The sequence below is a fragment of the Solanum lycopersicum genome, chromosome 2 (genome assembly GCF_036512215.1).
Source record: "Solanum lycopersicum chromosome 2, SLM_r2.1".
Lineage (NCBI taxonomy): Eukaryota > Viridiplantae > Streptophyta > Magnoliopsida > Solanales > Solanaceae > Solanum > Solanum lycopersicum.
In genome coordinates, this window is record NC_090801.1 from 45,786,671 (window position 1) to 45,799,424 (window position 12,754).

The 12,754-nt window shown below is 31.7% G+C and overlaps 2 protein-coding genes and 1 non-coding gene across 3 annotated transcripts; 1 reads left to right on the forward strand and 2 right to left on the reverse strand.

The window, feature by feature from the left end:
- Nucleotides 1–2,410: 2,410 nt before the first annotated feature.
- Nucleotides 2,411–3,604, reverse strand: LOC104644285 (uncharacterized). Its single transcript, XM_010317478.2, has one exon. The coding sequence runs from the start codon at nt 3,602–3,604 to the stop codon at nt 2,411–2,413; it is 1,194 nt and encodes a 397-aa protein (XP_010315780.2).
- A 1,592-nt stretch (nt 3,605–5,196) lies between these two features.
- TRNAG-UCC (transfer RNA glycine (anticodon UCC)) lies at nt 5,197–5,268 on the forward strand. The gene has a single exon. It is a non-coding gene; the product is annotated as a tRNA-Gly (tRNA).
- A 5,391-nt stretch (nt 5,269–10,659) lies between these two features.
- LOC101256729 (uncharacterized) lies at nt 10,660–11,606 on the reverse strand. Its single transcript, XM_019212159.3, has 2 exons — nt 11,468–11,606; nt 10,660–10,978 (listed from the first exon to the last, which is right to left on the reverse strand). The coding sequence occupies exon 2, from the start codon at nt 10,965–10,967 to the stop codon at nt 10,734–10,736; it is 234 nt and encodes a 77-aa protein (XP_019067704.2). The 5' UTR covers nt 10,968–10,978; nt 11,468–11,606; the 3' UTR covers nt 10,660–10,733.
- Nucleotides 11,607–12,754: the final 1,148 nt, after the last annotated feature.

Consider the following 12,754-nt stretch of genomic DNA (forward strand, 5'->3'; position numbering starts at 1 on the left):
TACTATTATTATTCATTTATACATAACACAATTAAATAATAGTTGAAGATGGCTATTATTTTTTTAGTGCATTTATCATGTTAATTATTTGCTTCCGTTGCTTTTCCTGACGTTACTTTTTCTCATGTCTTTTTATATTCATGCCTTAGGAGATAATAGTGGTGGTTAGTTAGATAACAGAGAAATTTTGAGATTAATTATAATGATATTAATTTTTATTGACAGTTTTATATGTTATATTAAACGTATTTTGATTTAAATGTCTTACGCTGTGACATTTCAATGGGCATATTTCCAATTCCATAGTATCATCGGACTTTATATTATATATGGGTACTGTTTCGACAATTTACAAGTAGATATTACCAACAACTTTGGCTTAGAAAGATTAATTAAGAAGTTCTCAATTAACCTCATGCCACATGCATCTTTGAATTCCAATGTTACGTTTTGCTTGATTTTCACTAGCCAACAAAAATATAGCACAGGATATTTCAATGAAAGACTATACAAAACATTTTATAACTTTTTTACCTGTTCACATGCTTGAGAACAAGAGGGGATACATTTTAAAATTACGCGTGTCATCGTGTGATAGAAAATATGATGAAGGAAGAAATTTTCAAGGTTCTATGGGTCTCCTTATAACTTCTAAGGCTTGACCAATTTTTTCTTTTAAAAAAACTAATCTTTAAGTTAAATTTAATTTAATATGATATTATAATCGAATTCCATGTGAACATTCAGAAAATTAAACTATTGTAAGAGTAAAAATATGATCGATCTATGAATATGATATAAAAAATGAATCAAAGACCTAATTTAATAAAATAAGTATATTTTTACAAGTAGGCGTGCAACTAAAAGTTAGAACTATGCAATAAATTCTAAAGAAAAAGGAAAAACAAGTACATATATACATATGTTAAATAATACACAAAGGAAGACTATGATTTAATCTAGACACGAGTAGATCAATTGTTCTTCGAAATCTATCAACACTTTCAAGGGATGGAAAGTTATAAGGATAGTAACTGCTAATAATAAATTAGATTAAAACATGAAATTTTATTAGTTTATGTTTGTGATTAAAATATTATTACTTAAGTCTTCTAAAAGAACTACTTTAACAATAATTATTTCAGCGCGAAGCGCGGTTCAATTCACTAGTTCATTATAAGCCTAAGTACAGATACAATTGTTCATAAACAAATTATGGATTAAATTACTCTTTAATATTAAATTATTATTTTGGCACAACTTGCTTGTTTTGTACAAAAATTAATAATATAGGAATTAATAGTGCATGAATTAGTAATGCAAAAATTATTTTTACAAAGTGTTTAGTTCATTGTTCCCATCTCATCTTGTGTTTGGATTAAAATTTGTATCCATTGTCAAGGTTGAATACAATTTGATGATAAAAATATAAAATTAGTAGGCATACAGATAGAATAAATACAAAATAAGAAGTAATATAACAAAAAACATGTTATATTATGCATAATATCCACAAAATAATATTATGTACAACAAAGTTGTATCTAAACAAAAATTATATCGTATATATTCCACATAATTAACTGCAAAAGATACTATATTAGGGATATTTTCAACTCTACCAATAGCATTTTCTTCATCTGTATGCTAGAGCCTAATTCTTATTGTTGCAAAAGAAAGTTATATTGAGGAACCTAAATATGAAATTTTGGGTGATTTGGTGTAGCTTTTAAAGTATTTATACATTAATCTGATTTTGGATTTAGGGAAAAAGATTAAATCAGTTTTTTTTAACATAATAGTGTGTAATATTGTACATGGGTGTATAAATACCTCTTATAATTTTATATAATATTATATATTAAGTGTCTAATATTCTACATCAGGTTTAAAATAGTTTTGTAAAAAAAGTATGAAAGTTTTGCATATGATTATAGACTGGATTGTCATGTTTTTCATTTTTTAGAGTCAAACAATAAGAAATTTGATTTACATTTTATTATATATTTTTTCACTATATTAATAAGCAAAGAATCGTAATTCATAATATTTTCCGCATAATTTTTTTTTTTAGTTAAACGACCCTTGTGGTGGGTCAGGGGCTGAGCAACACCCCCCAGGCTTTATTATTAATAACAAAAACAAAATACAAGGAGGGGGCATAAACCTTACCTCCTACCTAAGATAATTCGGAGTCAACTTTCCAAAGGAAGTCAACTCTTCCCCTTACAAAAAAGTTGTAATCAAAATACTAAGCACGAATGAGAGGACTCCTCTCAATACACCGTATCTAGAAAACATAAACTAGGGAGACTCTCCCTTTACAAGAAAGCCTATAACTAAACTAAACTAGTCTATTCAAAGTAGCTATAATTTTAATTATAGCTAAGTTGAAAAGAAGTGAGAATAATCAAGGAGGTTCCTTAATTCTTTTGGTCTTCTTCCTTCTAACGCTAGGCATCTGCAGCAAGTGAAGGTGATTGTATGACCTTGCTTCCTTAGGCATTTGTTGGATGTTGAAGTAAACCTGCGGAGTGGTTGTCTTGTGACTGTGTTTTGAAAGTGCATCAGCCACCCAATTAGCTTCCCTGAATACATGTAGGCACTTGAAATTCTGGGTTTGAGAAATAAGGTTCTGTAACCTTCCCAGCTGTGTGATAATGCTCCATTGAGGGGCTGCCTCCTTTAAGATCCAATGCACAACCAATTGGGAGTCAAGTTCCAATATTATATTCTTGTATCCAAGTTCGAGTGCCCAAGTCAATCCAAGGATGACTGCCTCTAATTCAGCCTTGTTGTTTGTCCCCTCTCCAAGTGGTGTTGTTAATGCCATCACCAACCTATCACTTTTATCTCTCAAAATACCACCAACCCCCATCTTGCCTGGATTATTGATTGCGCTGCCATCAGTGTTTACTTTGATCCACTGATCTTTAGGTCTAGTCCAAGTCACCATGTTCACCTTGATGTCATGCACGCACCTTTCACTCATATGGATCAATTCTGCCCATTTTGCTGGCCATTTAACCTGTGGGAAGGCATTGGTAAGCATCTTGTAATTGTCTTTGTATATGGCATATTTGACCTTGCTTATGTTGGCTGTTTTGCCCCCATATTTGGCTGCACATCTGTTCTTCCAAAGGTTCCAGCATATGAAAATAGGTGTGGCTTGTAGTAGTGTCTTGTGTGCTGCATTTCTTGGTCTGACAGCCCACCATTGTTGTATTAGGGCCTGTAGGGAGGAGCAATCCGACAGCATGCCTGCAGTAGCAGCAAAACTGCTCCAAACTGCTGCTGCAAATTTTCCAGTGCTGAAGATATGCTCTATGGAATCCATTCCCGACCTGTCAAAACAGCAAACACAAGTTGATGGCTCAACGCCAAAATTAGTAATCTTGTCATTAGTAGGGAGTTTACCCCTAAGGGCTCTCCATAGCAAAAAAGAAGATTTAAATGAAATGTTCTTATGCCATAGAAGAGAGTATGGATGTTGGGTTTCCATACTGCCTGATCTGGTAGGTGCTGGAGGGGGGAAATTTCTGTTGTTAGGATGTTGGAGAGTTGACTGGCTGGTGCCTGCTCCAACAGTCTGCTCCAACTCCATCTCCCTTCTTCCCAAAATCTGCAACTGTGGAATTATTGAGTCTGTTGCTGCTGGAGGTAAAGTGTGCTAATGGTCCACAACCTAGCCAATTATCCCACCAAAATGAGTTGTTTCCAGCTTGCAGCTTCCATTGGATGTGTTGCTCAACTTGTGGCCTGTTTATCAATAAGTTTTTCCAAGTTAATAAATCCCTAGTATTCCTTTTTTTGCTGACTGGATTGGACCTTTGGCAATATTTTGCCTTCAAGAAATCACCCCACGGTGTTTGCTTTGATCTGAAAATTCACCATTGTTTGAATTGGAATGCCTTGCAAACATCTTTTAAGTTCCTCATATCTACTCCTCCCTCATCATAAGGGAAGCTTAGATTTTTCCATGATGCTCAATGATATTTCTTCCTGTCACTATTCCACCCCCAGAAAAAATCAGCCATAAGCATTTGGATTTGCTTAAGAATAGTAATAGGTGGAGTTACTGTAGAAAGTAGATGGATAGGAAGAGCTTGTAACACATGCTTTGTAAGAATTGCCTTGCCCCCATAGCTAAATTGTTTAGTTTGCCACCCTATAATCCTGCCAACGACTTTATTAACAAGGTCAGAAAAATAGACATTCTAAGGTCTGCCAGCAAATAAAGGGCAGCCTAGGTAAGTAATAGGACTTTACTTATGCTTAAAACCTGTAAGTCTTTTTATTCTCTCTCTAGTGCTATTGAAAGCATTAGAGTGTAGCATAAAATGACTTTTATCTCCATTGATGAGTTGCCCAGAAGTATTTTCATACTCCTTTAAGGTAGTCATGTGGAGTTTCAAAGTTTTGCATCTTCCTGAAGTGAAAAGAATTATGTCGTCAGCAAAACTCAAATGATTCACTTGGGGCCCTCTCTTTTCCATGAAGAAACCATGGTAATCCAGGTGGTTGTGAAACCTGTTAAGAGATCTTGATAACACCTCAGCACCTAAAATAAATAGGGTCGGGGAAAGAGGATCACCTTGTTTGAGGTCTCCGCATAGTTGTCGAATATCTAAATTTTTTGTTTAAAATATCGAATTAATGTTATCTAATTTAATTTTGAAAATTAATCAAATTGACTTTTAAAAAGCATAACATAAAAAATAAAAGTGGACAGATGTAGTATTTATTGAATCATGTTTTATGCTAGAAGTTTGTAATGTTAGTTTATGAGTATATTTTTGCAATGTAATTGGCAATAGTATTTACTTTTCTGAAATTTTCCCAAAGTATTATAGATTGGTCATTTGATTTTTCCAAAGGTAAAAAATGATTCAAGTAGAAGCAATAATATCTAGGAAAGGAATAAATATTATTTCGTTTGTCCAAATTTATATGAATTACTTTCTTTTTTAATCCGTTTTTTAAAAAGAATGACATCTTTATATTAAGTAATAATTTAACTTTAAAATGTTCATTTTACTCTTTATATAATGATTCATAGTCACAATTTTTTCTATCATTCATTTTAGATCATTAAAAGTCTTTCTTTTTTTCTTAAACTATGTGTCGAGTAAAATTATCTCACATTCAATGGAACGAATGAAATAGTATGTTACAGACTAATTTTGAAGCAACTTAGCGTTTGTAGTCCAACGGTTAGGATAATTGCCTTCCAAGCAATAGACCCGGGTTCGACTCCCGGCAGACGCAATTATTATTTTGGCCAATCACATTTTTCTTTTATCATTCATATTAATAGAGATTAAGTATTTCTTGAATTAAGATGACCCATTTATGTAGTTTTCCTTTTCTTTTATTATTCTAAGGTCTAATATATTCTATATTCTCTATCATGTTATTCTTTTAGCCCAATTACATGCATAATTTGATACTAATAGCAACACTTGGTCAAAAACAAACGCTAACATATATATTGATTGTTGGTTAATTTAGGTAAGCATCTCCTGTCTCCACGAACTTTCAAATAAAAAAAACATCACTAAAATTATTTTTATACTATATTATGTTATGGTTAATTAAAACTTAAATTCAATTATTATCAATGCACTTGTGGCTTGTTTATTCCTTTGTGGGCATCTTCTAAGTAATTTCCTTTGTCTGGGAGATTCAATGTTTGATGTAACGTGAATTCGATTTCTAGTTTCTTTGCGAGTGGAGACAAAGATAAAAGACACAAAAAGAAAAAGAAAAAGAAGACTTACTACCTGTGTCAAAATATGTTGGACATTTTTCGCTTTGTGAATTTTCAACTACAAGTAGTGATGGAGCCAGACATTTTATGAAGGGTGTGGAGAATTATAGTGAGTTTTGATCACTAATTAAAAAACTTAAGGTTACCGAGGATCAAACCTCCAACCTCAGGCATCCAAACTTCTAACTTGCTCTTTACCATTGAGCTAAGGTCTCTAATCTTGTCTAGTGTGCTCAAACATATATATATATATATATATATATATATATAATTTCAGTAATTTGACCTATATATACGGTATAATTTTCCGGCGAAGGGTGTTCACCTGCACACCCATCATTGGCTGTAGCTCCGCCCCTGACTACAAGTAGGTCAGGGTGTTGAGTTGAGTTTTATTGAGTATTGTAACACCTCGGAAGTGTAAAAGTCAATCGGAAGTTGGAATAAGAAAAGCAAGTTGGAAAAATGTGAAAAGTGGAGTTGTAAAAACGGGTTCAAGGAAGGTGAAAGGATCCGCGGTCAGTGAACCCAACCTTGAACCCGAACATTATGAAAAAATATCCAAAAGCAATGGTCTACGAACGGGTTCAAGAAAGGTGAAAGGATCCACGGTCAGTGAACTCATTAATGAGCTTGAGCCTTGTGAAAAATATTCTAAGGCAAAGGTCTAAGATTATCTCCAACTCATCTCTTTTTTACTCTCCAGTCTCTATATGCGGAAAGTAAAATAGAGAATATGTTCTTCAATCACGCTTTATTCTTCAATTATACAAAGGTGAATAGTAGGTTAAATTGGAAAACTGCTACTCGATCACCTCTCTATTTTACTTTTTGATTATTTTAATATTACTTCTATTATATTACTATTTAATTTTTTTTATCATTCGTAATTATTTTCTAATGTAACACAACATCTAAAATAAATTATTAACAAGTTACCACATCCACCCAAATTAAAAAATTTCTATTTTATTTTTTTAAAAAAGAGATGGTCATTTCAAAGATGTAATTTAAAGTTATTTTAATATTGTTTATATTATATAATATTATTAATTAAGTCTCTAATATTTGTAATTATTTTCTAATTAATATAACATCTAGAATATATTATTGATAAGTATACTACTTTCATCCCGAATTAACAGTTTTTCTATTTTTATTAATATTTTTTTTGACATTTTAAATATGTAATTTAAATTATTATTATTATTAAGTCTCTAATACTTGTAATTATTTTCTAATTAATATAACATCTAGAACATATTATTGATAAGTATACTATTTTTATTCCGAATTAATAATTTTTCTTTTTTATTACTATTTTTTTGACATTTTAAATATGTAATTCAAAATTATAATTATTAATTTTTCATTATGAAGTAGACATAATGATATATATATATATATATATATATATATATATATATATATATAAATGAAGATCCCTATATCAACTCTACATGTTTCTCCATTTCTCATTTTCTTTAGTTCACACAAAAGGAAAAATTTAAGGAAAAAAAAACTTAGAAGGAAGATCAGATGCTCAACTAAAGAAACAAAACTTGAAGAAAATGGAAATCATTTGTTACCTTTATATAGTGTTTTTTTATGTTTTTTGAAATTCTTTTTGACATGATACTACTAATTAACCTACACTTAAATACTTAATGAACTGTTCAAATTCTAATCATTATTATATTAACAAAGATTGGTTACTAATTTAAAAGTGTTAGAATTTGATAAGTTAAGTTAAAAAAATAAAAAGACAAATTATAGGAATTGTAAGAGTTTGATAAAGTAATGCACGATGTGTTAATTTAAAGCAATGAATCATGTATGACTCTGGACATTAATCTCGTTCACTTTGTGTAATTGAAAATTAATTAATTATGAAGTCAACGCAAGCATCCATTAATGCCGATTCATAAGTTGTGTATGTGAATATCCCAGAATTCCGTATTAACTTTTTTTATATACAAGTTTTTTCATGTAGCGGCTTGCTCTTAATGACGTCATATCATCCTGGCTATAGCATGACATTATTCAATTGGAAAATACAAAATCATCTCTGAATAAAAATCGTTGTTTGACGACATTTCCAATATTTGGTTTTGCCTATGATTTTGTGGCCCAAGATTACAAGGTTATATGTATGTGCACATTACTTGATAAACGAGTACTTCAACATTGTTGAAGTATACTCTATTAAAAATCAATGTTGGACGCTGGTTCTTCTTCTCACAGGTACCTAGACCATAATCAGTGTGAATGTCAGTAAACAGGGCAGTCATATCTTTCCATCTAGTAGATGAAAAATTTTATTACATGAATTGGGTGATGGCAAGGAAAATTTGATTTGGTTGCTGGAGAAAGATGGGTGGAATTGTATCAACAAGTTTACTACTTTAGATTCATTCATTATAATGTCTAAGTGGTCCGCAGAAGAGAATGGGAACATACTATGGAGAAAGACGGATTGTTCTTTTATTGAGTATGACCCGCGAAAAAATGAATATACTAAATTTCGATGACAACTAATGCTTTGTATGTCGAAAGTTTAGTTTCCCTGGGATTGACATACAAATTCCAACGTAGTATTAATTGAAGAATATTGTTTCTGTTTGATTAATTTGTATATATATTTGATCATGATGTTGAATTTCTACACACTATTTGAGTGTGCTTAAGTTAATATATGTATGACATATAATACATAACTATATACCTTTTAACTTAGCGGAATAAGCATTTGTAGAATAGTCATGTAAGTTATCCCAAGATGTACCTAGCTCATCCCTTTGGAATTAGACTATGAAATTTCCAAACGTTGCATTATATATTCATTATTGTTAGACTTAACACTGTTTTGATTACGATAGGCTTTTGATGAGTTGAACACAACGTATATATAACAAACTATCTATCTGCTAGTAGTAAGGCAAGAATCTGGATATTATGGGATCCTCGATTAGAGGTGGAACGTAGATTACATTTAGCTTCACAGCTATTTATGCTCTACACACTGTAGCAGATAGAACAAGTTTGTGGGAACAATTAAGGAGTATACATGACAACCAACAGTTGCTATGGGAGATTATAATACTTTTCAGATATAAGAATACAGATAAGAGATTTTCATGAGTATTTCAGGGATACAAGTATGACAATTCTGTGTGTTGGGCAGAAGGACAAGGCAGTGTGTTGGCTTGACAAGGCAAGTATGTGGGGACTTGACGATGGCAAAGCAAAGGCATTCACATGGATTTTGCTGAAATATTCTTAGTGTTGGAACACAGCTGAAATATTCAAAGTGTTGGAACAAGGCTCAAATATTCCAAGTGTTGGAATATAGCTGAAATATTCTAACTGTTAGAATATTGTTATTTCTTTTAGATATAAGAATAATTATTTGTTAGAAATATAATTTTTGGAAGCTTAGTTTAAATCCTGTGATGACAAGTGTTGGACATGTGTCGCATGTAACAAAAAATTTATATGGGTGGAAATTTCGTTTAAGGCTGGGGAGATTGATTCTGGCCTTAGAAAAATTCATGAAGCCTTTTCCCTTGTATTGATTTTAAGATTAATAAAGGTTGGGAAGAATTCGTCCTGTAAAGCGTTTGTTCATTATTTAAGTTTGTTGTCTTTAAGTATTTCTATACTACGTGAATGAAGTGTTGCAGACTATAAAATTCTACCCAACAAAGTCACTTCTGATTTTGCACCGTAACACGATGAATGGTGATCATTATAAAACTAATTTCTTCCAGCACTATTTGAGTGTCTTGTTTTGGAGAAGTGTGTGATGTTGAAAGTGACAACATTGAACACCTATTCTTCAACTGTTGTTACAAAGATCAGATGGGTACAAAGGAAAATTACGAGAAGCTCGCATATCTCGTGTGTATTACATCAAGAGAGGAACCAGAAGATTATAACAAGTTGTGATGTTCTATTATCCAACAAGTTCACATAAGAGGAAAAGAAGAAGATGATATTCTTGAGTTTTAGAACTTTAGGTTAGCCTCTGTAATTTTTAATGATGACAAACTAATTAATCTCATATATAGGACGAAGTAAAAAAACTTGTTCCTCAACTAAACAATTTAGATACTGAGTCACAGTTTATGTGATTGTTTGTTCATGTGATCGATCTCATGAGTACTGAGTATGTTACATTTGGCTTTCTAAATAAACATTTTACATCCAACTGGTAAGTAAAGATGTTGTACAACTTCAAAGAAGTATACCTTATCCTTAATAATACCTCCATCTGCGCGCGGAGCCAGAAATTCCATGAAGGGTGTCCAAAAAAGAGGGGGAAAAATTGTGGTTAGAGGGAATTTGAACACATAGGGCTCTTTCAAGGCATCTAAGACCATTGGGCTACAACATGTTGTTTTTGTTAATGGTGTCCAAAATATGTTATTTGATCACTTTGTGTATCATTTTCCTTATATATACGATATTATTTTCCGATGAAGGGTGTCCAATTGGACATCCTCACTATAGTGTACCTACACCTCAGTACGATAAACATGTTTAGAACCCTTGAGATATATATTTGAGTGATCTTTTCCTGTACTATTTATCAACTAAGTTTATGTGTATATACAACTTGTTGCAACATTTATTTTTCATCTTTTCTAGCTTCCGTTGGTTGACGAGAGGGAGTTAGTTGGATGGTAAGCACTCCTCACTTCTAATTCAAAGGTTGCGAGTTCGAGTCACCAAAGGAGCAAAAGGGGTGGGGGCTGGGAGACAAATAAAAAAAAAACCTTCTATTGGTTAGTATGGTTTCTGTTTAAAATTTATTGGAGTGATCAAGAATATATAGTAGCATGTAATATTATATATAGATAGAAATTGCAAAGCAATCAACTAATATGTTTAGTAATGTATAACTCTTTCCTTGTAAATGAATGTGGTTAAAACATGTCTGATCTGGATTTACATAAGATCATCAAGAAGAAGAGATGATGTTTTTCTTGTGGCATTTACTTTTTAACCATTTGATAGCTACACAAGTGCCATTCTTCATCTTTTTAGCACTAGTCAATGCCACTGCTTTAGCTTTCCCAAGTCCACTGCTTTTCTTGTTACTATCATTCTCTTTCTTACTAATTTCCTCTTCATCCATTGCACCAAATCCTCCTGTCCCCCATTGATCTGCCCAACTTGGTGCCTCTGTACCCATTAATCCAAGCCCTTCCAAAAACAAACAAACAAAAATGTAAATAATAACAAATATAAAATTCTCGCCAGAGGACAGAGTGTGGTTGTGTATCACTAAAACAGAGTGTTTTCGACACAAAACATTAGGTAAAATGTGCAAACAAAGTACAAAAATCTCAAAAAACGATTTACATCTCAACTCATAATCTCAAAATTACTTAAAGAAAAAAGTACAACAAGTTTAGTACCTTAGATACTGAATACATCAAGTTTAAATCCGGATTCCACATTTAAATTTCACCAAGAATATTTATGAAGAAAGGATGAAAGATAAATATCTCGAATATCCAGTTAATTCAGAAAGAAATGATCAACACATCAAATATTGTTTTTTCTCATAGCAAAGTGTTGCCTAACATTTTTGGCACAATCAAATAGGTCCATATCATCCTACGTTCAACAAATACGCTACTAACTGACCTCGAATCACAGAAAATCGATCAATAATGGATTGTGAGTTACCTGTTTATGGTCTTCACAGTGGTTGAGCTTGGAACTGATAGTTTGAAATAATGGAGGAGCTAACTAAGTATGGTTAAGTAGGAGGCTAAGGAAAAATATTAAGCTTTGATATGTTGTGAGGCTGCATGTGTGATAGGCTGTCTCTCAAACTTGTCTGTTCCTTTTTTAAAAAAAGAGTAGCCAGCTCATAACTTGCCTTCTTGTGAAGCAAGTTTGTTGGCATTATTACTTTATTTTTCAAATGAATACCTACTCACCTTATGAATGGTTAACTTGTCAATTTTTTGGCAACCAATTGTGTACCAAAGGAGAAAGTGGAGTAGAAGGGTGCAGTTTACCAAAGATAGGCTGATGGTTCATTGGTTTAACATAATGCTTCGTCTCTCTATTTCAATTTGTTTGTCAGATGACACAAAAATTTAAGAAAATTTTTTATGCAGTCTGATAAAAAAAAATGTAAGACAAAACAAATCTCGATATCTCAAATATTCCACAAATTAAACTTATGGAATATTTATAAAGATATCAAATTAAATCATCTTAATTCGAGAAATATGTCACTAATAACCTTCGAATTATGTAGATCAAGTCCAAATCATCCTAGTTTAAGATATGTGTCAGTAACGACCCTCAAATTATGTAGATCAAGTCCAAATCAGAACGACCCTCAAATTATATAGATCAACTACTCTTAATCATCCTAGTTTGCGAAATACACCACTAACAACCCTCAATTATGTAGATCATGTTCAAATCATCCTAAATCGAAAAAAAGAATATAAACGACCCTCAAATTATGGATAAATATCTTATGAAAGAAGAATCAAAAGTTCAAATCATCCTCAGTCGAGAAATACGCCACAAATGACAACCATTGAATTATATATAGATTAATATCTTACGAAAAAAGTATTAAAGAATCAATTAAATTGTACTCGTAATTTTGATGAATAAATTATGTTTCTCAAAAAAAAATTAAAAATAAGACAAACAAAAATAAATGAGTTTTGGCTAGAAGTGAAGATGTGTTAGTACATGTATCAGATCATAGAAGTAATGGAAATGCTATAGAGAGAAGCATTTAGGATAAAAAGAAAGAACAAAGACTTATAATACCAAATTGATAATTAAATTTTACTATCTTCGTATACTTTTAGTTGTTATGATTTTTTCTTTTAAAGTCAAATTATAAGAACTTTGGCTAATATTTTATGATGTATTTTTTATCATATTAATATGCAAAAAATTGTAACTTATATTACTTTGGCTAACATTTATTTTGAGATC

Excerpts from the sequence above, each read along its gene's own strand:
- LOC104644285 (XM_010317478.2), bottom strand. The coding sequence starts at position 3,604 with ATGGAGTTGGAGCAGACTGTTGGAGCAGGCACCAGCCAGTCAACTCTC.
- LOC101256729 (XM_019212159.3), bottom strand. The coding sequence starts at position 10,967 with ATGGGTACAGAGGCACCAAGTTGGGCAGATCAATGGGGGACAGGAGGA.